The 25,276-nt window shown below is 39.2% G+C and overlaps 1 protein-coding gene across 13 annotated transcripts in view; it reads right to left on the bottom strand.

Annotated features, from left to right (window-relative positions):
• ccdc7 (coiled-coil domain containing 7) overlaps positions 1-25,276 on the bottom strand; it is a 141,671-nt gene that overhangs the window by 89,245 nt on the left and 27,150 nt on the right. For 10 of the 13 annotated variants that reach the window (XR_010007239.1, XM_062984369.1, XM_062984378.1 and 7 more), the window contains 12 exons: positions 25,106-25,136; positions 24,490-24,579; positions 22,311-22,399; positions 21,777-21,843; positions 20,643-20,708; positions 17,604-17,960; positions 15,662-15,723; positions 6,754-6,919; positions 5,412-5,469; positions 4,537-4,662; positions 3,585-3,653; positions 2,625-2,732 (listed from right to left, as the gene is read on the bottom strand). Coding sequence is in view for 12 of the 13 variants with exons in the window: in XM_062984369.1 (XP_062840439.1) it covers positions 2,625-2,732; positions 3,585-3,653; positions 4,537-4,662; positions 5,412-5,469; positions 6,754-6,919; positions 15,662-15,723; positions 17,604-17,960; positions 20,643-20,708; positions 21,777-21,843; positions 22,311-22,399; positions 24,490-24,579; positions 25,106-25,136 (1,289 nt within the window). In the remaining variant the exon portion in view is untranslated. Of the gene's footprint in view, positions 1-2,624; positions 2,733-3,584; positions 3,654-4,536; positions 4,663-5,411; positions 5,470-6,753; positions 6,920-15,661; positions 16,499-17,603; positions 17,961-20,642; positions 20,709-21,776; positions 21,844-22,310; positions 22,400-24,489; positions 24,580-25,105; positions 25,137-25,276 lie in introns of those variants that run through there. The other 3 variants (XM_062984379.1, XM_062984381.1, XM_062984380.1) reach the window with 3 other exon arrangements.

Genomic DNA, 25,276 nt, shown 5'->3' with positions numbered 1-25,276 from the left:
CAATGAAGTGGATTGTTCGGCCCGGGCTGTGGCGCAGGCGGGAGAGCAAGCCAGCTGCAATTAACTGCAATAAATCTCTCTGACCAGGAGGTCATGAGTTCGAGCCCCGCTTGGAGCCTATGTTTGTTTGTCTTTGTTCTATGTTAAAAGGCATTGAATGTTTGCCTATATGTGTAATCTGATTCGCCCTGAGTCCCCTTCGAGGTGAGAAGGGCAGAATATAAATGCTGTAAATAAAATAAATAAAATAAATAATCCCTTAAGGTTAAGAAATCCTCACTAAAGGGAGAGGTGGCTCTGGATCAAGTTTGCAGACGACACCAAACTGGGAGGGATAGCCAACACTACAGAAGACAGGAGCAGAATTTAAAACGATCTTGACAGATTAGAGAGATAGGCCTAAACTAACAAAATGAATTTCGCCAGGGACAAATCCTTCACCAGGGACAAGATACTTCACTTAGGCAGAAAAAAGGAAATGCAAAGATACAGAATGGGGGACGCCTGGCTCAACAGCAGTACGTGTGAAAAAGATCTTGGGAGTCCTCGTGGACAACAAGTTAAACATGAGCCTACAATGTGATGCGGAGGTGAAAAAAGCCAATGGGATTTTGGCCTGCATAAATAGGGATATAGCATCTAGATCCAGGGAAGTCATGCTCCCCCTCTATTCTGCCTTGGTCAGACCTCACCTGGAATACTGTGTCCAATTCTATGATTCTATGATGGACTTGGCCTGAATTGGGAAGGATAGATGTTGGGTTTGATGGTGAACTTCAAATACAGCGGGTGGCAAGAGACTCACAACACCATTCATTATTGCTGCTGCTTTACTCCTTACACAAGGAGATCTTTAATATGTTATCTGTGAACAGTGAAACTCTCAGAACACTTGCCATAATGTTTTCATAGAATCATAGAATAGTAGAGTTGGAGAGAATCATAGTATAGTAGAGTTGGCCTCATGGGCCATCCAGTCCAACCCCCTGCCAAGAAGCAGGAAATCACATTCAAAGCACCCCTGACAGATGGCAATCCAGCCTCTGCTTAAAAGCCTCCAAAGAAGGAGCCTCCACCACAGTCCGGGGAAGAGAGTTCCACTGCCGAACAGCCCTCACAGTGAGGGCTGTTCTTCTTTCCAAGATGAAGTTCCTCCTGATGTTCAGGTGGAATCTCCTTTCCTGTAGTTTGAAGCCATTGTTCTGCATCCTAGTCTCCAGGGCAGCAGAAAGCAAGCTTGCTCCCTCCTCCCTAGACTTCCTTTCATGTATTTGTACATGGCTATCATGTCTCCTCTCAGCCTTCTCTTCTGCAGGCTAAACATGCCCAGTTCTTTAAGCTGCTCCTCATAGGGCTTGTTCTCCAGACCCTTGATCATTTTAGTCGCCCTCCTCTGGACGCTTTCCAGCTTGTCAACATCTCTCTTCAATTGCGGTGCCCAGAATTGGACACATTATTCCAGGTGTGGTCTGACCAAGACAGAATAGAGGGGTAGCATGACTTCCCTGGATCTAGACGCTATACCCTTATTTATGCAGGCCAGAATCCTGTTGGCTTTTTTAGCAGCCGCATCTCATTGTAGGCTCACATTTAACTTGTTGTCCATGAGGACTCCGAGATCCTTTTCACACATACTACTATCGAGCCAGGCGTCCCCTATTCTGTATCTTTGCATTCCATTTTTTCTTCCGAAGTGAAGTATCTTGCATTTGTTAGTTTCGGCCCATCTCTCTAGTCTGTTAAGATCGTTTTGAATTCTGCTCCTGTCTTCCGGAGTGTTTGCGATCCCTCCCAGTTTGGTGTCATCTGCAAACTTGATGATCATGCCTTCTAACCCTTTGTCTAAGTCGTTAATAAAGATGTTGAACAGAACCGGGCCCAGGACAGAACCCTGTGGCACTCCACTCGTCACTTCTTTCCACTTCTTTGGGTTCGTTCGCTTAGCCAATTGCAGATCCACCTAACCGTAGTTTTGTCTAGCCCACATTTTACTAGTTTGTTTGCCAGAAGGTCATGGGGGGCTTTGTCAAAGGCCTTACTGAAATCCAGGTAGGCTACATCCACAGCGTTCCCTGTATCAAACCAACTTGTAACTCTATCGAAAAAAGAGATCAGTTTAGTCTGGCATGACTTGTTTTTGGTAAATCCGTGTTGGCTATTAGCAATGACCACATTTGTTTCTAAGTGTTTGCAGACCACTTCCTTAATGATCTTTTCCAGAATCTTGCCTGGTATCGACGTGAGGCTGACCGGACAGTAATTGTTTGGGTTGTTTCTTTTTCCCTTCTTGAAGATAGGGACCACATTCACCCTCCTCCAATCTGCTGGGACTTCTCTTGTTCTCCAAGAACTCTCAAAGATAATTGCCAGTGGTTCTGAAATAACCTCAGCTAGTTCCTTCAATACTCTTGGATGTAGCTGATCTGGCCCTGGGGACTTGAATTCGTTTAGAGCAGCCAGGTGTTCCTGGACAACTTGTTTCCCTATTTGGGGTTGGATTTCCCCTAATCCTTCGTCCATTCCATGTTGCTGATGCTGCAGGATCCTTGGCTTTACCAATACCATACCAGAATATATGTCTTGACCCAAGCTATTACTTCCTGCAATTGACTCATACATTTTACCTGATTGGCAATCTTCAGGAGCATGTATTTCCTGCAAAAGTTGTAGTGTTGCTGCAATACTTCCAAACAATTTTCTTTTCTTTTCTGTTTGCTCATCATCTGTTTCACCTACAAAGAGTGAAATATCTAAGGGGTCATATTATCACAGAAAAAAATAACATTCTCACTCTTTTAGTAAGAAGAAAATTATCTCAGACTGTATTGCATGTATTGCATCCCACTCTGGAACCAATTTTTGTGAAAAACATATAAATAACATCAGTACATAAATGCAGTTTTTAGAACCCACAGTCTGCATTCATTGGGATTTGTTCCTAAGCAAACATTCAATGAATCACAGAATTAACTGTTACGCACAGTTGTCTGGAGTTAGTTGTGCCTCTAATGTAGTGTCTGACTGACATTCTTTCACTATGGAGGAGGAAAGAGAAAACCTGATTTATCTAGATCAGTGGTCTTCAACCTGTAGTTCCCCAGGTGTTTCTGGCCTACAACTCCCAGAAATCTCAGCCAGTTTACCAGCTGTTAGGATTTCTGGGAGTTGAAGGCCAAAGCATCTGGGAACCACAGGTTGAGAACCACTGATCTAGATCTTCCTGGTATTAATTTGCATTTTGAAGCAAAGCAGTTTGAAAAGATAGCAGAAACTGTATTTAGTACCTGATGCACAATCGGTCATACAAGCCATTTTTTGTAGTAATCCAAATGGAAGATTAGAAAGACATTGAGTACTAGATTGTACTTTGTTTTTTTAAAAAAAAAGACAAACATTCCAAAACTTCCATTTAACAGATTTATGGAACAATGTGAGATGTAGTCAATAGTATTATGTATATTTGTGTGTGTGCGCGTGTGTGAGAGAGAGATTCACAAATTAATAAATGCAAACGTAACACAACGATATCTCAAGATTACCGATTATTACTTGCTAGCTTTTGATGTTACTGTCTTTCTACTTACCAATTTGCATTAGCCCATCTGGAATAATCAGCTGATCCAGTAATTGCAGTCTCTGTCTATCTGATATTTCTTCGATTTGAGTGGCAAATAGAAAGATTAGAATCATGGGGAAATACAATTACTGATAGGTTTTGAGTCACATGCTAATAATTAATAAAATGTTATATTTGCTGCTATACTTCCACTAAAGACAGAAGGGAAACTTTGTGAGATTTTCCATCTCTCTGGGACAATTACAGAATGTTTCCTTTAAAATTAGTAAGAAGAATACAACTGCTGGCCCCAACCACTACAGATCCACTGAATAAATTGTTTGGATGGCAAATCAACACTTAAGTAAATCCAGTTGGTTGACAGGAGTAACATGTATTACGGTTTAGCTTGCTTGATCGGCTTGGCACAAGAGGATAGATAACCCATAAGTAGTGGATTGAGGCAAGTGGCTTCTGGTGTGAGAGAATCGGCCGTATTCAAAGACGTTGACCAGGGGACACCCGGATGTGTTACCATCCTGCAGGGGGCTTCTCTCATGTCCCCGCATGGAAAGCTAGGGTTGACAGACAGGACCTCATCCTGTCTCATGGATTCGAACCAGAAGCGACTTCACTTCTGACACGATTTTTAAAAAGTAGCGGATTGCTCCTTCAAATTGTTTAAGAATGGATTTACCCCATAAATTCTAAGGGTGCATCTACGCTGCAGCATTAATGCAGTTTGTTACCATTTTAACTGGCTTTGCTCAATGCTATAGAATCATAGAGCTTTACTGATGCCTCTTTAAGCTACAACTCCCACAGTGCCATAGCATTGAACTATGACAGTAGAACTGGTATCAAAATTACAGAAGTAGCTAATTGAGGTTGAACAGAGAATATGAATGCTTCCATCACAGGGACTGTAATGTTGCTACAATTGTGATTTCATATTCTAAGGAACTCTAATCGATACTTACCCATCCCTTTGCCAGGTTCTAGCAGAAATTTTGCTAAAGTTTCTGCTTCAGGCATTCCTTGCAGCGCTATCAGACGATCTGCAACTTGAAGCATTTTCTTATTGACCAAGTCCTTGACTTCATCCTCTGTTTAAAAAAAATGACAGAGAAAAGCATTTTGCTGCTGTTTTCTCTTATTATGACTCGAAAGAACCCCAAAAACTAAAGTTATCACTAGAACAATGTTATTTGTACGTTTGTAAACAGCAATTTTCATTTACTTTGTTCAAATGTGTGCATATTTTATTTATACAGATAAAGAAATTATATTTCGTGCCAAGAGCATGGCATCAGATATGATGATCTATTTCCAGTGGGGTGATATCATTCCTTTATGGATTCATCACTTGTCCTATGTTATTTTAGTGCTTAAATTGCATGGAGAAAAAGATTCTCTGCGAAGTTATAATTTAAGAACCTCCCAAGGCTGCTTTCTACAGCTGTAGTAGCACAGGCGGAAGGAAAACATTCAGTCTCAAGATAAATACATGGCATAAACAAATATCAAAGTATAGCATGCACTTTGGGTATGGGACAAAATATTTATTATGCTTTCTTGTTTTCAGCTCATACTATTTTGATTGCCACATTGGCAGGCTTCTATAGCAGGCATGGGCAAACTTTGGCCTTCCCTCCCACAATTCCTAACAGCCTCAGGCCCCTTCCTTTCCCCCTCAGCTGCTTAAGTCAGTTTTCAACCTGCAACTAAAATAAATTCTAAAATCTAGAAATCGTTGTATCAGTGATTTCCTGTTTTCTAAAAACAGCTTGAGAGATGTTTTCGCGTGCCTTTATGAACAGTTGTTTCAACTCAAACACAAAAAAATAATAATTACCTGTTAATTCTACTGAATCTTTGTGAAATCTCGGAAATTTTTTTTCTAAAATGACAGACTATGAAAAATAAGAAAAATTAATACACACCAAAAAAAATTAAGTCATCCTTTGGTACGTGCCGAAAATGTGTTACTTTAACTACAATAATAAATACAACTTTGGGGAATCATGTGCTTGTAGGTACCGCTCATAATTTTACCTTACTATTCTATTTTAATACTACATTATGCAATCAATATGCTACTGAAATGGATCAATGAAGAAAGTCTTACGTAAAGCTTTAGAAAATTTGAACTAAAAATTAAGACTGCTGTCTGGTCAGAATACACTAACAATGCATGAGTATTTGTAAACAAAACAAAATACTGTTATTTTCAAACCCACAAGATTTCACTACTCTCTCACCCAGCAGCTATCTTGATCATAAATACTTTCTCTCACTGCTATTTGAATGTAACTCTATAGACAAATATACTGAGTTGTTTCAAGAGATAATACTGCACCCTGTACTCCTTGACAAAGACAGACATCCTCTCCTTTGCAGCAATCACAGTTGTACATTCCCTTTTTGGAGAGAAAGCAGCTGATAATGTCCCTTTTATTACAGGAGTCATTCCAAATGAAGGAGGTCTTTTAGACATAGGGAGCGTCCAGACAGGAGTAAAACCCACGCCAAAGCGTGTTTAGAAACCCCACTTCGGTGTGGGCTTTAGTTCCCACAAGCCCCCCAAAACCCAGGCTTTCCTGGAGAGGGTGGCTACATGCCATCCCAATGCCTGACAAAATAACCCCCTAAAATAAAACATTAACTGGCCACCATTATGTTCCTTCTCAAACACTCGCTTGAGTGAGAAAATTATGCGCCAGGAGATGGGGTGCGAGTAGGTGTCCTAGTGCATCATTTCCTCATGACAGGAAGGTGCAAGGAGGAACATAGTGGCCGGTAAGTTTTTTTATTTTATTTTAAGGAGTTATTTTGGGGGTTGAGGGGAGGGGAATGGAATTCAAAAAAAACGAGATAGCAGTCTGGATTGGGCCCAGGGATTGTATGATGCAGACCCCGGGCCCAATCCACACAGGGCCCACACCTGGAAAGACCCAAATCTTTCCTAAGATCTGGATCTTACCAGGTGTTTAATTAATTCAGAAAAAAATCAGTGAAACCCTGATTATTCTGAATTAATTTGGTTTTACTAAACGCATTGTTTGGACATCTCTGGTAAAACCGAGACAGTTCCTGGTTTTTTAGCCTGTCTGAATGGGCCCATAGTTTCTTCCAGTCCAGTTGATATTTTCACTTCAAATTTAGAAGGAAGCGACGAAACTTTTCTCTTCACTTACAGGAACTTTCCCTTCTTCTTCAGTACTGAGTTCAGGAGAAGGGGTAATTTCCGTTTTCTGTTCTTTTGAGTCTGGTGAAAGCATTTCATCAGGAGACTTATCTAAAACTGCTATTAATTTTTCTTTCTCAACTTCTTTGGATTCAGGCAAGTGCTTCTTTTCTACCCTAGGAGGCAATGGTTCTAAATGTGAGCGTTCTAATACTTATTTCCCTGCACTTTAAGAAATAACAATATTATCAAATAAGAGTTATAAAGAATTCTGATACATTTGAATTATATAGGTTTTGTTTACTGCAGAATTATAGATCATACGAGTAGAGCAGAATGGTCATAAATGAAGACTAGCCCCATGTTCTGCCATCTAGGACATCAAGTGTACTAGGACATGATGTCAAGAGGTTTCTCAGCCTGATAAATCTTACAATTTTTTTATCCCTTGTCCTTTTCCATAAATAGCAATCCAGAGGAAAGTTAGGTTGACATACCTGAAGTGTTAAAATCTAATCAAACAGAATGCAGAAACTATGTATGTATCCTTTGAATCCAAAGTCAGTTCATATTCATGTCATCCCATTTTCAAAATGCCCATTTCAAAATATTATCACTGGCAGAAACACTCCTGATGGTAGCTTTCTGTCCATCAGTCTCTTGTCAAACTGTACAACCATGGACAAGATGTTGAGTTTAGGACTACTCTTTGAATCAAAGTTGTTTATTTTTTTTCAACTGTATAAAAACTGGATTCATTGCTCCTATTCTAGTTTCTGTGCACCAAAAAGGAAGTATCTTGGTGCTCTTTTTCTGTTTAACAAAAGTGTTTCAATTCAGTTGTTCAGTTAGTATTTTGTAAAACATGTTTCTACTTTAAAACAATTACGGGAAAATCTTCCACAATGTTTTCATTTAATTAAATGCCAAAAATTGATATTGATTCCCTTAATGTGTGTGTTGCTGTGTGCCTTCATATTACTTCCGATCTATGTTGACCCTAAGGTGAACATGTGGTGGGGTTTTCTAGGCAGCATTTGTTCAGAGGGGATTTGCCTTTGCCTTCTTCATCTGAGGGAGCGAGAGTGTGACTTGCCCAAAGTCACCCAATGGGTTTCCATTCATGAGCGGGTAGTATTTGAACCTTGGTCCCCAGAGTCCTCATCCAATGTTAAAACCACTATGCCACACTGACCCTATTGAAGGCCTATACTTGCCATTACTGCAGCAAAATTTTACTTCTAAATTTATTTCCAATACCTTGCAATTATTAACAGTATTTTGGAAGTGTGAATGAAGCCAACAAATCACTGGAGTTCTTTCTAGTTATTTCTAAAAGTAATTCATTTAATATGATGTCCATATCGGAACTTGGAACATGTGGTGGTTATACTGTACAATATAAATGTTAAAAAATTGGAAAGAAGCAAGGAATTTGGAGAACACTCGTTCTGTTTTCTAGGTCATATGTGAGTTGGCCTGGTATCCATAGCATACTTCCTCCTTAAAGATATGGCAGGTATTCTGCAAAACACGTGGACTTGTGCTGTCAGGTCTCGGGATTTTTGCCCTGCTTTTTAAATTTGCATTTTGACACGGTCTGGCAGTGCCCCAAGGCAAAGCTATCACAGGGTTCTGTGGGGGTTTTGTGAACATTTGTTCAGAGGAGGTTTCACTTTAACTTTCCTGAAGTTGAGTGTGTGACTTGTCCAAGATCACTCAGTAGATTTCCATTACTGAGTGGGAATTTGAACCCTGGTCTCCAAAGTTGTAGTCCAATGATTAAACCACCACACCATCATTGTTCTGTTTTTTGTTGCCTTGGAAATGTTTTGGTGTTTATCATTTATCAAAACATTTTGACTATAACATTGCTTTACCAACTCATCAGACGGGCCCATTTGCTCCTCGTACACTGCTTCCTTTTCATTTTCGGCATGGAGCCCTACACACGATGCACAGGCGCTTCTAGTCAGACCCCATGCCAAAAAGAGAGCAAAAGCAATGCACACCCAGCTATATTCCTGTGTTGCCTTCCCTGCAGTGGCGGGAAGCTGGGCAGCAACACTTCCCCCATGGGATGAGGGACAAGGTAAGACAGGCAATGGCATGGAGTGGCAGCTTCTCCGAGCCTCCCACTAGGAGCCCATGGATTAACCCTCATGTGGGGCGAATCCATGCGACTTATTGATAAGGGTCATGAATCTGTTTGTCAGCTTGGAGAATCATAAAGTCCATGTTTTCTGAGCAGCCCAAATGTTTATTAGCACTACTGTTTTTGGAAATATTAACAGTCACTGTGATAGTTATCAGTCAACAGTGCATCTAATGTGCTTATAGTTTGACACTTTTGGGGATAGCTAATTATACATGGATTTCAATATATGGAGCAATGTATCGAGAAATCTTCAACCTCCAAAGCCTTGACTCTTCTTCCATGCAGCAGTGATTGTGGTGAAAGAGGACCAAAACAACACGATTGCACTGTCATAGGATTTGACACAGCACCACATAGGATACCCACAAATAGAAGCAGGCCAAGGAAAAGGTAGCCTGTTTTGTTCTAATTCTCAGTACTTTATGGCCTCACGTTGCACAGGAAATGGCATATTCTGAGCTCTTGAATAATATTTCTGCCTTTGTACAATTTTTATAACTAAAGTGCACAATACATGCTCACTGACTCCCCCCCCCCACCCCATCACCACCACCACCACCACTGGATACCTGACAATTTAATGCCTGACGAAGCACTGAGCCACACATTATTCTATGCCATGAAGTAGAAGACACTCTCCTGGAGACATAAGGATATGATTTGGGTTGTCCCAAAGTTTGCTAAATGTTACACAACTCAAGATCCTTATCTGAGTGCATGTTCTTGCTATTATTAGCTATTATTGACACCAACTTGACAAGAATTTCTACTATGTTTTTGGTTAGCTGACTGTATGTCAATATTTAAAGGACATTATCTGGAGCAGCTGATATGTAATTTAGAGAAGGTATTGTGATATCCCCATGTTTCCCATTGTCTTTTTAGTTCATTGTGGCTGCTTGAGAGCATCTTATAAGCAAATGAAGTATTAAGTCTAACACAAATTCTATGTCATAACAGATACTCTCCTAGAGCTATGGAAAGTATTCCCCCACCAAAAAATCACTTTTATAGCATTGCATAATTGACTTGCTGCCAGGGCCAGCCCTAGGTAATTTTCAAGTGTAAGCAAACAGAATTTTGGCGGCCCGCCCCCAAACCAATCACTGAAAAATAAAAGCGTTGGATAAGGAAAAATGTTGGATAATAAGGAGGGATTAAGAAAAAGCCTATTAAACATCCCATTACATTATGATTTTACAAATTAAGCACCAAAACATGTTTTACAACATTACATGTGGCGTATGTAGAGGGTGGGTGGCCATCTGTCAAGAGTGCTTGGATTGTGTCCTGCATGGTAGAAGGGTTGGACTGGATGGCCCTTTGGGGTCTCTCCAAACTCTTGGATTGTATGGTAGTATTATGATTATTATTGTTTTTATTATAAGTATGATTATTATCATTATTATGTAGAGGTTGGACGGCCATTTGTTAGAAGTGTTTGGATTGGTAGAAGGAAGTTGAACTGGATGATTCTTAGGGGTCTCTCCTAACTTTAGGATTCCATGATGTTATTATTGTTGTTATTATTTACAGGCTGGATGGCCATCTGTTGGGTGTGCTTGGTTTGTGTCCTCTATTGCAGAAATGGTTTTGGCTGGATAGGGTTTAGGGGTCTGTCCTAACTGTATGATTGTCTGATGGGATTATTGTTATTATTGTGGAGGTATTGGATGGCCATCTGCAAGGAGTGTTTGGATTGTGTCCTCTATGGGAGAAATGGGTTGGACTGGATGGCCTTTAGGGGTCTGTTGTAACTGTTTGATTCTGTGATGCGATGTTTATTGTTATTGTTATCATTATTATTATTATTATTATTATTATTATTATTATTATTATTATTATGGAGAGGCGAGTGAAGGAGCGTGGAGGAGGGGGGGTGAGTTTCACGTGCTGGGCCTGTCCCGTGCAAGTGCACATGGTTTTTAGGGGGGTTTTCGGTTTGTGTTGGCCACGGATATTGATGTGAATTGTGGCTTAGTCGTCTAAACCCAGCCACAAGGGGGTTGGGTTGTGTTGTTAAGTTTCGTGGTTCTGGGTGTTATAGTTTCTTTGTTTAGATTAAGGTAAAAATGGACAGACCATTTTATATATACTGTATATAGATCAACAGAAAAAGCAGTTCAATACATGCTAATGTTATGTAGGAATTACTATATTTGCGAATTTAGCACCAAACATTGAACTGGGATATAGGGCAGTGTGGCCTCAGATAACCCAGTTCAAAGCAGATATTGTGGGTTATTCAGCTTTGATATTCTGGGTTATATCGCTGTGTGGAAGAGCCCTGAGGGTCCTTAGGAATCCATAGGAATTAAAAGGCCACCTCTAAAATCAGGACAGTAAATAAAGGGCAACACTCTGAAAACAGGGGAAATACAGACAGGAAACAATCAGGGCCAACTAACACCTCCCAACCAAGGATGCCCCCAGGGAGGAAGCAGCCAGGCTTTGAACCTGCAAGGCCATTAAATGCTAATCAAGCTGGCCAATTGCAACATTCACACTAGCCTCAAACAGACAAGAGCTCTTTCTCCCACCCTGGTCTTTCCACAGATATATAAACCCCACTTACCTAGCTTCCAACAGACCTCCCAACCTCTGAGGATGCCTGCCATAGGTGTGGGTTTATCGTCAGGAGAGAACGCTTCTGGAACATGGCTAGGCAGCCTGGGGATCTGGCCTTGAGGGTGAAGGCTAGGCCGCGGCCGCAGAGGCAGGCCAGGCTGTGGAGGCAAGAAGGCCATGCCTGGGTGGAGGTGCCTCAATGGCGCCTCCTAGGCGATGGCACCTTCAGAAACCGCTTACTTCGCCTAATGGTTGAACCGCCCCTGCTTGCTGCCCAGAATTATCCCATGTATTGTGAAGCCAGCTGGCATTAGTCCCAGAGACTAGGAATGAAACTTTGGTTGCTTGCTGTGAAAAAATTGCCAGGCACTTCAAAATTCTTTATATTCTCTCAGAATTTGACACCACAATGGCAATACAGTAGAGTCTCACTTATCCAAGCCTCGCTTATCCAAGCCTCTGGATTATCCAAGCCATTTTTGTAGTCAATGTTTTCACTATATCCTGATATTTTGCTGCTAAATTCGTAAATACAGTAATTACAACATAACATTACTGCGTATTGAACTACTTTTTCTGTCAAATTTGTTGTATAACATGATGTTTTGGTGCTTAATTTTTAAAATCATAACCTAATTTGATGTTTAATAGGCTTTTCCTTAATCTCTCCTTATTATCCAAGATATTCACTTATCCAAGCTTCTGCCGGCCCATTTAGCTTGGATAAGTGAGACTCTGGCCAGATTGGGAAAAGTGGCCAATGCATACTCAAATGATGAATTAATGCACATAGACTAAAAGCAAATGGTGAAAGGTGAATGTATTATTTGTTTATGCTGAATCAAACATTCCTATTAGATGTCTCCTTAATGCCTAATAAGACTGCAGAACATACTGGAGCTCAAACCATCTTATTTATTCAGCAGCAAGACCCGGCATCCTGTTTTGGTTTTATTTCACGCCGCATGGAAGTTTGAGAAGTATTCTTCAAAAGTTTTCAGGAATTCTTTTAGAACCTAAAGAGCAACCCGGGATTAATTTTAATAGGATATTGTTTCAGTGCCCTTAAGAGTTAATATTTCCTATATTTATTATGTTAAAGTTGAAAGCATCTCTCACCACCTTACACAAGGAAATTCAGACTAATGTTATTTTTAAAACTTTGGTATATACAAAACTATCCAATTTCCCATTTGGTTTAGTAAAACATCAAGAAGGGGAACATCATAGAAATACATATTGCCAATAGTAACTTCTCTTAAGTGGCTAATGCCAGCTACAGTGGCACTTTTTTGTAGCACCATTGCTTGAGCACTGACTCCCCACCACCACTCCCATGCCTATGCCTGTTATAGTATTTGCAAATTTAAAAACATCCAAAATATGTTTAGCATTAGGTCTAATTTGGAATGCAATCTTTCAAAAGCAGCAATCAGTAGTGTGACCTCATAATCTTCTTTTTAAAAACACAATATAAAAGAAATGCCACTACATATGCTCTGAGTAAATATCTAAATTGCATGAACATCTAGAGACTTGTTTCTTCCAATCTCCTCCAGCACCTATTATTTACTTTTTTAAATATTTAGATTTTCTCTAATATTTTCCAAAGTAACAATCAATTAAAAGACAAAAATATATATTTAAAAATTGAAAAATTACAAAATAAAAGCAAATCATATTATCAATAGACAGATACTCAAGACATAAGACTGCAGACAAAAAAAACCAGATAGAAATTGAGTATTAAAGGTTTAAATCTTCATAAGTGGTTCTTCTTTTGTGATAAATCAATGGAGACATATTGTCAAATTTAAAACTGCTGGGAGTCCACAAATGAGAAAAGTAAAGTTAACCACAGAGTCCAGGAGAAGGACAAGCAAAGTACTTGGTTGGGGGATATATGAACAAATATTTTGCTATTGGCCTTAACAAGTAGGATTAACAGATGACCCTAGAATAAACTCACAGAATCAATTAAACTAACCTAATACATATTTCATAAGTTCAATGGATTTACTGTAATTAGGACAAATGTAAGTCATTAGTTGCTATCTTAGAACCACAAAGCTACGATACTGAAATGCAATAATCGTGTAACAATATGTAAATGAATGGCTCAAATATTTTGTACTATTTTAAATCTGTATTTAATTGCTTATGTTTTATTCTTTTGTATTGTTGTGTATTGGCATCAAATTCTGCCAGTTTTGTAAGCCGCGCTGAGTCCCTTCAGGTGAGAAGGGCGGGATAGAAATGATGGAAATAAATAAATAAAGCAGAGCTCAGTCCAACAACACCAACAACCACTAAAGGTGCATCTTTACTGGCATGTTAGGGTCATCTCCCTGGTGGTTACATGACACACGGAGTCATGGATATCCAGAGTGCCAAAGCAAATGGAGAAGGAAGCATGGAGGGGGGGGGGGGGGGAAGCAATTCTTCCCTTCCCTCTTTCTTCTCTTGCATCTCCTTGGTACTCTGGATATTATCAATCCAGGTGCCAAGTACTGTCCAGGTTAATTTTTGTGCTTTGTGGACACTGCAAACAGTAGATCAAGGGAGGCAAAATAAGGGTCACAGGCAAGTGATGCTAAACTGTTTCAGATACTGCTCAGCCATACAGCCACCATCCAATTGCTGAGGCAGTCTGGCAGTGTGTAGTGCAGCCTCTGACAATGCTGATCAGAGTACTTCACTCTAGATCAGAATTGGCTTTTCTGCCCTGTCAAATAGGTTCAACCTAAGAAGTGATCATTCCTGATTGATCTTTGTTAAGAGATATTTTAGAAAATCTGAATGAAATGAATATGATTTTTTCATCCCACATTTTTTGTATATTTGAAGGATCATTTTCTAACAGTAAAAACAATACAATATACAATTTACACTATTATAGAGTGAAATAACTTTGCAATAACATATCTAGGAAATACTTAGACATCATGAAATACCACATAGTCAACTGAATTTTGTGAAAATTAAGTACAGTGTCATGTGACCATTTAAAAATACCCGTTGGGGTTCTCAGTGTTGTTAATGTTGCTCACCACCAACATAAATAGAACAAGAACTAGGAGAATACGCACTTAGAACATACGGTACAGGTTCCCTATATACCAGCATTTCAATGCAACTGGAAGAAACTACAATAACTGAGTTTAATCAAAGACAGCTCATTCTGACTCACATAAAATGCTGTTTGAAGAGGGATATGAGTGTATACAGGCAGTCCCCAATTTACAAACTTCTGACTTAACAACAGACTCATAGTTACAAACGGGTGTGAGACAACAGGAAGTGAGAAAAATCAGTAAATTAAACCTAATATCAATAAATTAAACTACACGTAGACAAACAAAATTACATAATAACATAAAAATCTGAACAAACATCCATAATTAATTTACAACAGCCAACTAGTGTTCACTAGCTTCCTTGGGGTGTACTTATGTTGCAGAATCAATGCAGTTTGACACCACTTTAACTGGGCTGGTTCATTGCTATTGGGTCCTGGGAGCCGTAGGATCCAATAGCAATGGGATACTGGGAGCTGCAAGATTACAAGGTTTTTAGCTTTCTCTGCCAAAGAATCAAAAGTGGTTTGGAGGGATCCATAGGAAGAAAATGGAAAAGGGGTTTGGAGAGATATCGATAGGGGAAAAAAAGGAAAGTAGGGTGGAGAGATACAGACATGTTTTGGCTCGGTGCTAAGATTTCATGGTAGGCAGGGAGGGGAGACTATGAATTGTTTGCAACTCTGAGTCGGATGTTTGCAATTCTGAGACTGCCTGTACATATAGCCTAATGTAAAACATCACAATATTTAAAATAAGACCTGTTTGGAATGTTCTGCAAAAAACAGTCAAAGAAATTTTTTATAGCTTACAAGGTTCAAGTAAACTGTCCTTAGAAAATAGTAATATTAAATCTATATGTGTGATTCTGCAAATGGAACCATAAATTAAAGCCACAAAACGAAGAAGTCATTGTGGCTTCTAGCTGTGATTCCAAGACTCTTCGAGACAACAGGATGCCTTTGGAGTCAGATATTGCTCAACATTTTTCAACACATCTAAACATGAAATCAAAGCTGATAAACACCAAGAGTGTCTAGCACATTGGTAGGAAATACTGGAAAACAGCTCTATGTAATTTTACCACTATAGTATGAAATTTCAAGTATGCCTACCCTTTTCGATGCTTTTTCATTTCCCCAGAGTCCTTAGATTTTGGCACGCCTTTGGAATCAGCCTTTGAAGGCAAAAACATTATTATAAAATTATAGGCCTATACGTATATGTCGCATATATATTAATCATTCTTCTGCTTAACCAAAGTCTTAAGCTGCCTTGTTGCTACACGAACGTATTTCAAAAGGTATGCTTACTCACACAAAGTCCAATGAAAGGGAAGCAACATTGTTGTGGGAGAAAGATACCATATTTCTTCAATTCTAAGACGCTACTAATCATAAGAAGGTGAACTAAGCCATAAAATCTGAAGAGAGCTTGGAGAAAAAGAATGCAAAAAAGCCAAGGTTTCTGACTGTGCTGCTGCAACAGTAGAAGAAAGAAACGGAAGCTTTTGGCACAATGGCCTATTTATATCTTTGGGGAGAATGGGTGGGGAGAGTGGGTGGGGCTCCCCCCCCCCAAAAAGTGGAGCTCCCCCCCCCCAAAAAAAGTATCAATTTAGTGGTCTAGAACAGGCATTGGCAAACTTCAGCCCTCCAGGTATTTGGACTTCAACTCCCACAATTCCTAATAGCCTATTAGCTGTTAGGAATTGTGGGAGTTGATGTCCAAAACACTTAGAGGGCCAAAGTTTGCCTATGCCTGGTCTAGAATGTTCCAAAGTGCTCTGTGCATGCACAGAACACTCACACATGTAAGTTCACAGAGACCGCAAAGAAGAAAAGCTTTGTGTTGTCAAAGGCTTTCATGGCTGGAATCACTGGTGTGAGTTCTCCAGGCTGTATAGCCATGTTGCAGAAGCATTCTCTCCTGATGTTTCATCCACATCTATGGCAGGCATCCTCAGAGGCATTGTGAGGTTTGTTTGAACCTAGGCAAGTGAGGTTCATATATCTGTGGGTGGGAGAAAAAACTTTTATTTGTTAGAGGCAAGTGTGAACGTTGCAATTGGCTACCTTGGTTAGCATTGAATTGCCTTTCAGCTTCAAAGCCTGGCTGCTTCCTGCCTGGGAGAATCCTTTGTTGGGAGGTATTAGCTGACCCTGATTGTTTCATGCCTGGAATTCCTGTTTTTGAGTGTTTTTCTTTATTTACTGTCCTGATTTTAGAGGGTTTTTTGATACTGGTAGCCAGATTTTGTTCATTTTCATGTTGAAATTGTCCACATGCTTGTGGATTTCAATGACTTCTCTGTGTAGTCTGACATGGTGATTATTAGAGTGGGCCAGCATTTCTGCCATGGAAGTGGGTGAAACATCAGGAGAGAATGCTTCTGGGACATGGCCATACAGCCGGAAAACTCACAGCAACCCTAGAAAAGCTTTATTTATATACAGGCAATCCACAAGTTACGAACATCTGACTTATAAATGACTCAGTTAAGAACAGGGAGGCTAAACAACAAGAAAAGAAAGAATCTACCCCTCGGAAGGGAAATTTGCTCCTGGAAGAGTAATCATGGAGAAAAGGTGTATCACCAATCCTTGTTTAACATTGAATAAAACTTTTCAAAATCCAATTTTCACAGGGACAGAAAGTGAGGTGAAATCTTCTGAACAGAGGCACAGACAGCAAAACAAACACCACAGGGGTGTTCACCCTTCCCTATGATATCCAAAGCTTATATACATAAGATTTGGATAGCATAGGGATAGCATAGGGATAGCATATACATATACATATACACTTTAAAAATGTACTTCTACTGACTAACATACAAATTCAACTTAAGAACAAACCTACACCATCTATCTTGTTCGTAATTTGGGGACTGCCTGCATAAGGAAAGCACCTGTGATTCTAAAATGCAGCCCATTTTAGAGATGTTTATATGGAGGAAAACTGTGTCTAAGAATTAAAGAAATAATGTGTAAACAATTCTTCACTCAAAACACTCTATTAAATTTTTTTTAAAAATACTCTATAAACATTACTTACTGTCTCTGCTTTAGCTTTCATTTTCTTTGACTCTTCCTTTTTGTCAGTTGGAGGACTAGGCTCTTTTTCTAGCATCCCACTCACTTTTCTCTTAGGTTTTGTTTCAGAAAGGTCCTGACCCTTTCCTGGAAGCATTTCACCTGGTTTTACTGGCTCACTTTTTTGCTGCTTATGGACTGCTCTGTCTGTTCCGCTAGAAGCCAGTTTTACATCTTCTCCTTTGCCTTTAGTTTTTGTTGGCTTTTTGCCTTTCTTTGGAACATCTTTGTCATCTTCCACAATTGTTTTATAAGGGAACTGGAAGTCTGGCGTAGTTGGGGGTATTTCTGCAAGTTGACCCTTTGCATACCCAGCCTCCTAGTAAATAAAACAAAGCATAGGATTTCTGATTAAATAATTTGTAATGTACTTATTTTGTGCATGGTAAGAAAAGTTTTCAATGTCTATATAAAGTTTATCAGCATTTCAGCATAAAGCCCACAGTACAGCAGCATGAAATGTATTAAAGAAGCAAGGCAGGGGGAGACTGTTGTAGTTGGGGCAGTAATGGTACTACTGGTGAAAGTGCTAGAAGGAGAAAAAGGGCTAATAGAGAGCAGGTGCTTGACGAGGAACAACAAGCAAAACGGGTCGGGGAAATACTTATGGCTTCTTCGGAGGATGAGACGTTTTATGGGTTTTCTAGTGACTAGGAGTCCATGCTGGAAGATGATGGTTTTACGGAGAATAGAGGAACTAAAAGGTCTACTCGAGAGCAGGAGTCAGATGAGGAAAGAGAAAGGAAGAAGATCCGGGATATACTCACTGCTCCCACGGAGGATGATATTTTTGAGGGTTTTTCTGGGAATGATGGGTTTGGGAGTGAGATGGAGAATGTGGATTGGACTCAAGTTAATGTGGATGCTGAGCCAGCTCATGGGGCTGCATTGGGGGACTGGCAAGCTGCTCATACTCCAGGGGCATGGGGAGATCTAAGTATTGAACGAAGATGGAGGGATTGGAGGGATGAGAGGCGAGGTTCACAAATGAGAACAAGATCAGCTGTGGATGATGAGGACAGGGCGGAGGCCCCATCATCATCGGACTCCGATGAGTAAGTTAAAAATGGAGTTGAGAGAGTTGTTGCCTTGCAGAAGGCAAGGTGTTGTTTGGGGACATTGCTTTGTCGCTGCCTGTTCTCCTTGGGTCCTGGCTGCACAGCTTCATGTTAATCCAGATTGATTCCTGCTTCGGCGTTCCTGGCTTCTTTCGGCTCCTGACTCCAGTTTGGCTTCCAGCGACGACGTCTGCTCCTGTTTTGGCGTTCCCGGCTTTGGCGTTTCTGGCTTTGGCATTCCTGGCTACTTCTGGCTCCTGCATCCCGTTGGGTTCCTGACGACAGCGTCCGTTCCTGATTTGGCGTTCCTGCTTTGGCGTTCCTGCTCTGGTGTTTCCAGCTTGGCGTTCTGCTTTGGTGTCCCTGCTTTAGCATTCCCGCTTTGGCGTTCCAACTTGGCGCTTTGCTTTGGTGACCCTGCTTTGGCGTCCCTGCTTCAGCGTTTCTGGCTTCTGAATGCGGTCTGGCATTTTGACAACGACGATGTTTGCTCCCAGCTTGGCGTTTTGGTCTGGCGTTTCTGGCTTCTGAACCTGGTCTGACTCCTGACGATAGTGCTTGCTCCTGATTTGGCGTTTCTGGATTCCCCTTCGGTTTTTTGGAACTTGGTCTGGCTTTTGACTACGGTACTGTTTGCTTCGTTTTAAGAGCGTTTGCTCCTCACTAGCCCTCAGCATCACAGCATTGCGTGGCGCTAGTTCCGGTGATGTTTCAGTTGTATTTGGTTTGGATTATCAAGTCGGATAATCCGGATTATTTTTCTGTTCCTGCTTTTTGACCTCTTTTTGAGCTAAAACTTTTACTTTTAGAAGAAACACTGAAGTTAAGTGTTTCTGAGTTTGAAATATCATTTAATAAACATTTGTGAACTTTTCTTATTGTGTGTGGTTCTTTAAGAGGCGGCTATGTCACGACAGACATTTCTAATATCTGATTATCTGATGGCACAAAAATGTTCATAAACTTCTCAGCTGCTTGGAGAACAAAGTAATTAGTATATTTACTAATATTTTTAAAGAAGTAGTTTACAGGACAAGCTGAAGGTTGAATATCAAAAGGCAAAAAAACAACCTATGGTTCAGCCTACATACAGGTGGTTTAAATGACTAATAAAAAAGCACTAAGAATGAAAGGGCAATAAGAAGATAAACTGTTCAAAAGTAATCTGAGGAAAAAGTAAGTACAGTAGAGTCTCACTTATCCAACATAAACGGGCCGGCAGAATGTTGGATAAGTGAATATCTTGGATAATAAGGAGGGATTAAGGAAAAGCCTATTAAACATCAAATTAGGTTATGATTTTACAAATTAAGCACCAAAACATCATGTTAGACAACAAAATTGACAGAAAAAATAGTTCAGTGCGCAGTAATGCTATGTAGTAATTACTGTATTTACGAATTTAGCACCAAAATATCATGATGTATTGAAAACATTGACTACAAAAATGTGTTGGATAATCCAGAACGTTGGATAAGTGAGACTCTACTGTACTGCCTAACAGAAGAGCAGTGATGCAGTGGATAGACAAGAAATGGGCAGGTTAGGAAGACCTGGTGAACCAGCAACTGTAAGATATAAGAAAAGTCTAAATCTTGCCATAGTCATTCTTTCTGTTGCAAACTCTACTCCAGTGGTTCTCAACCTGTGGTTCTCCAGATGTTTTGGCCCTCAAGTCCCAAAAATCCTAAAAGCTGGTAAACTGGCTGGGATTTCTGAGAGTTGTAGGCCAAAACACCTTGTGATCCACAAGTTGAGGACTACTACAGTCTACTGGGACTGTAATACAGTCCTATATATTTAATTAGGATCAAGAGTAGTACAGTGGACATAGGGTTACATTTCACATATTACTTGAGTTTTCCATATTGAGTTTGGAGAACTTATTTTCATTTACTATCTTTTTACAATATTTACAGACCAAAATGTGCTAAAAGTAGTACCTCCATTACTTTCTGCAGCTTCTCTTCAAGCATTTTCTTCTCATTTTCAAGCGACTGAATGGTTGCCTACAATATCAAAGTTTTATTTTTACATGTTCGTTTATATTTAAGAATTTCTTTTATATTTAAATTGTAAAATATAAAATATATTCTACTCCTTCTGCACATGTATTACTCCAATAAAAGAGATGAATTGATCGTTTGGCTTTTCTGTGATGTCTCAGAGCTCTTTAATGGAAGCGCCAAAGACCTGTCATTGCCATTTCCCACACAAACATTTAAAAAGATTAGAAGTGATGCCATAGCGGAGAGTATAAGTGGTTGATGCCCGTTTCAGGTTTTCCTGGGATTGACTAAAACCCCTTCTACATTGCCAGATAATCCAGTGTATCAATGCAGAAAATCCACATTATCTGATTTGAACTGGATTATCTCAGTCTACACTGCCATGTAATCCAGCTCAAAGCAGATAATGTGGATTTTATACAGCTGTGTAGAAAGGGCCTAAGTTCTTCTGCCAGTCTATTCAGAGAACGAAATAGTTCCTTTTCTATTGGAGTTAATGCACAGTTCTTACATTGACGCATGGATAACTCAACCTGGGTTTTGTAGGTCAATTTCTGACCAAAATGTCTAGATTTACAATAAATGATATTATGAAGAATCCGGTAGGGCAGCGGGTTAAACCACTGAGCTGCTGAACTAGCTGACCAAAAGGTCAGCAGTTCGAATTCGGGGAGCAGGGTGAGTTTCTGCTGTTAGCCCCAGCTTCTGCCAACCTAGCAGTTCGAAAACATTCAAATGTGAGTAGGTAACGACACTCCATGCAGTCATGCCGGCCACATGACCTTGCAGGTATCTACGGACAATGCCAGCTCTTCGACTTAGAAATTGAAATGAGCACCAACCCCCAGAGTCGGACACGATGAGACTTAATGTCACGGGAAAAACCTTTACTAATATCCCTTTTCTGTAGAACCTAAATGAAGATTAGATTAAGTAATTGTATTTGAAGTAGGAATGTTTCTTCTTTTACTTCAGCCCATTTTGAGGATATACTTTATTGTGAAATTCTCCAACAGATAAAGACAATTATAGGGAAGCTTTATTTTGTCAAAAAGCTACGCTGCTTACCTGAGCTTTCCCTAGGTCTTCTTTCATTTTCTGATGTTCCTTCTGCTTTGTAGGAAAAGTTTGTACCCTGTATTTTTAACAATATAAGCAAATTCATTACAGAAGAAAAGGTATTTAACTGTGATGACTATACTGGCAATTTTAGAGTTACTGAACAATGCCAGAAAATATCTCTCCCAGTAACTAATAAATAGGATTCCAAACTAGCTTATAAAACATATTAATGCACCAGAACACACACAATAAAACATATCTATACATATTAATATTTGGAACAAGGAGTGGACAGCCTTTAGTCCAATCCTACTCATCAGTTTCCAGAAGGTTTTGAAGAACAGTATACAGCTCCTGGAATGTATACTCTTCTATTAAACCAGGCATGGGCAAACTTTGGCCCTCCAGGTGTTTTGGACTCCAGCCTCAAGGAAAAGGAAAGGGCCTGAGGCTGTTAGGAATTGTGGGAGTTGGCATCCAAACACCTGGAGGGACCAAGTTTGCCCATGCCTGGTTTAAAGATTATAATATTGGCTTTACCTTTCTGGAGCAGCAGGAGGTTTCTCTTCGGGTTTCATTCTCTCTATTTTTGGTAATGTTTTTTTCCTTGTATCCCCCGATTTGTCTGGCTGTTAAAGATATACAATGAATTTCAAGTTGTTAGCTTAGTAGTTTCATTACTAGTACTTTCTGCAGCCACATAACTGGAAGCACGTTTATCAAGACGCATCACACACATATGTAATTTCTTAAAGTTTGCTGTGATACTGTTAAAGTGCCATTTGCCTGATGTAGTAGTACACTTTGTATGTGTGTATGTCTCTTGAAGTTTCACACTGACTTATAGTGACCTCTTGAATTTCCTAAGGGTTTTTTTGGGCAAGGAAGACTCTGGCCTCATCTACACTGCCATATAGTTCAAACTGCATTATATGGTCAATGTAGATTCATATAATACAGTCTGAACTGCATTAAACTAGATTATATGTATGTACAATGCTATATACTCCTGTTTAATGCAGTTAATCTGCATTCTGAAACTGCATTATAGAGCAGTGCAGATGGGTCATAATAGGTGATTCTGATAGTTCTTGTCTTTCACTGGCAGTCTCTCATCCAAATACTAACCAGAGCTCAACCTGCTTAGCTTCCAAGATCAGATGGGATCTGGTGCCTTTAAGGTATTTAAGCTGTCACTATAGCACTAAAACGAAAAAAGCTAAGGAGAAAAACAAAAAGAGATGTTTTTGTTTTGATATATCTCAAAGCTGTTAATTCTGGTGTCTCTTTGGATCAGTGCTTATTGGGTGCGCTAGAAAGTGTTTATTTGGATGCACTAAAAAAGAGGCCTAAATAAAATTTTACTTAAAAGTTTTGGCAGTTCTTGAATACACTAAATTAGACTCAGTTCATGTGGAACTTTGCATAACGGCTAAAACTGAAGTCATTTTGAGTTAAATATTATTTTCAAGCGGTTTCGGAAATTATCTTGATGGTATAGGAGGACTTGGGCCAAAATATATGGATACAATTGGTAATCATGAATATGGGATTTTTTGCTTCTTCTTTTTTTAGCTTAAACATATGTTAGAGCTAAATTGATCTTAGTACAGAGATCTAAGGATATAGAAAATTGATTTATTAATTTGATGATTAGAAATTTATAATTGTGATGGATTCAACATACTATCATTAAGACTTAGAACTTGCATCACTGAACCAACTGTATATTGGAAATTCATTAAACTTACTAAATTATTGAAAATACTTAAATTATTTAAATTAATTGTTTTAGACAAATGTGACAAATTATACCAATTAGCTCAAGTAAATGCACTTTGCTTTGAGTTTAAAATATTTTGAATATTTAGAGAACACTGAGCTCTGGCTTGCATTTCAGCATTAATTAAATCGCTCATGTGATTTCTTCATGATGTAAGATGATGCTTTACGAAGTATTTTGCCTTTTCTGTCAAAGAGTGCTGGCCTCACCAAACCATAACCCCATGATTCCATAGTTTTGAGCCAAGGCAATTAAAGTGGTTTCAAATTGCATTAATTCTACAATCTAGATAAATCATGGGCAAACTTGGGTCCTCCAGGTGTTTTGGACTTCAACTCCCACAATTCCTAACAGCCTATTGGCTGTTAGGAATTGTGAGAGTTGGAGTCCAAAACACCTGGAGGGCCTAAGTTTGCCCATGTCTAGACTAAATGCACCCAAAATCATTAAATAAATCATCAATCCAAAATATGTATGCCCTGGCTGACAAAGATGCTACTGAGATAAAGAAACCTTCTGATGGCAACAGAAATGCATTTGTTAGGTTATTTCATGGCATATTGCCTTCACTGGAATTATGATCTGGATAACAAAACCCCAGCCACATCTTATCTCAAGATACCTCTCATGACATCTCTAAACTTCCTCCACAATAGAGGGAATAATAACACATTTGACTTAATCTATTGTTCTTCTAAGCCAGGTATGAGCAAACTTGGGTCCTCCAGGTGTTTTGGACTTCAACTCCTACAATTCCTAACAGCCTACCAGCTGTTAGGAATTGTGGGAGTTGAAGTCCAAAACACCTGGAGGGCTGAAGTTTGCCCGTGCCTGTTCTAAGCCCATAGGAAAAAAACTCACTCAGTCATAAGAATTAAGTCCCTCCCAAGCAAATGTGTTTGTACTTACAACCTTAGTTACGATATTCATTCATACCTCAGTAGCTTTCATTTTTTGAAGTTCATCCTCCATTATCTCTTTCTCTTCTGCTAGCATTTGAAATTCTAGTTGAATCTTTCGTAATTTCTAAATACACAAAGAAAGAAAAAGAATTACTGAAAAAAGATTTTCATTAAAATTAGAAATTAGATGTGCTTTTGAAACTTGTAGGAACAAGCATTATGAAATAACATGTTGCAAGTAATAGCATGAAATGTTATTTTAAAGGTAACAACAATGATAGAGCAGCATTAAAAATTGTTTGCTTAACAAGTACTGTTTACTCCTAAAATGTTACTCTTGAGAAATCATTTTACAGGATTTGGGTCCTTTCCATGTTTTAAAAAAATCTTAAAATACGAAAATATAGCTAGTAATATCTAAAAATAATAATGAGTTGGTTTTTTAAATAACAGGTTGTTTAATTGTCACTGTGGTTCTTTAAGTGGCCATCTGTACCCTCCTTAGGACCATCTCAGTTATAAAAGTGGAATTCTTAACAGACTGAAACTTCCTGGAATGGCTTAGAATTAAGTCATGAACCTGTTTCAAAATTGATTAAATTATTAGTTCTGAATCATTTCCAGAATCTTAAAAAGTACAGCATACTCACACCTTCCAGCACCTCTTGTTCATTTGAAACTCTGAAAAGCATGAATTATATGTTTTAGCTTGTTTTCTTTATAAACCTTAATAATCTAATTAAGATGCAAAAACTTGATGCATCACAAATATCAAGCATAAAAGTATACCACATGAAACAGAAAATCAATTGCTCATACAA

This window comes from Anolis carolinensis, chromosome 6 (assembly GCF_035594765.1).
Source record: "Anolis carolinensis isolate JA03-04 chromosome 6, rAnoCar3.1.pri, whole genome shotgun sequence".
In the NCBI taxonomy this organism is placed as follows: domain Eukaryota; kingdom Metazoa; phylum Chordata; class Lepidosauria; order Squamata; family Dactyloidae; genus Anolis; species Anolis carolinensis.
This window is presented reverse-complemented; position numbering and strand designations above follow the sequence as displayed.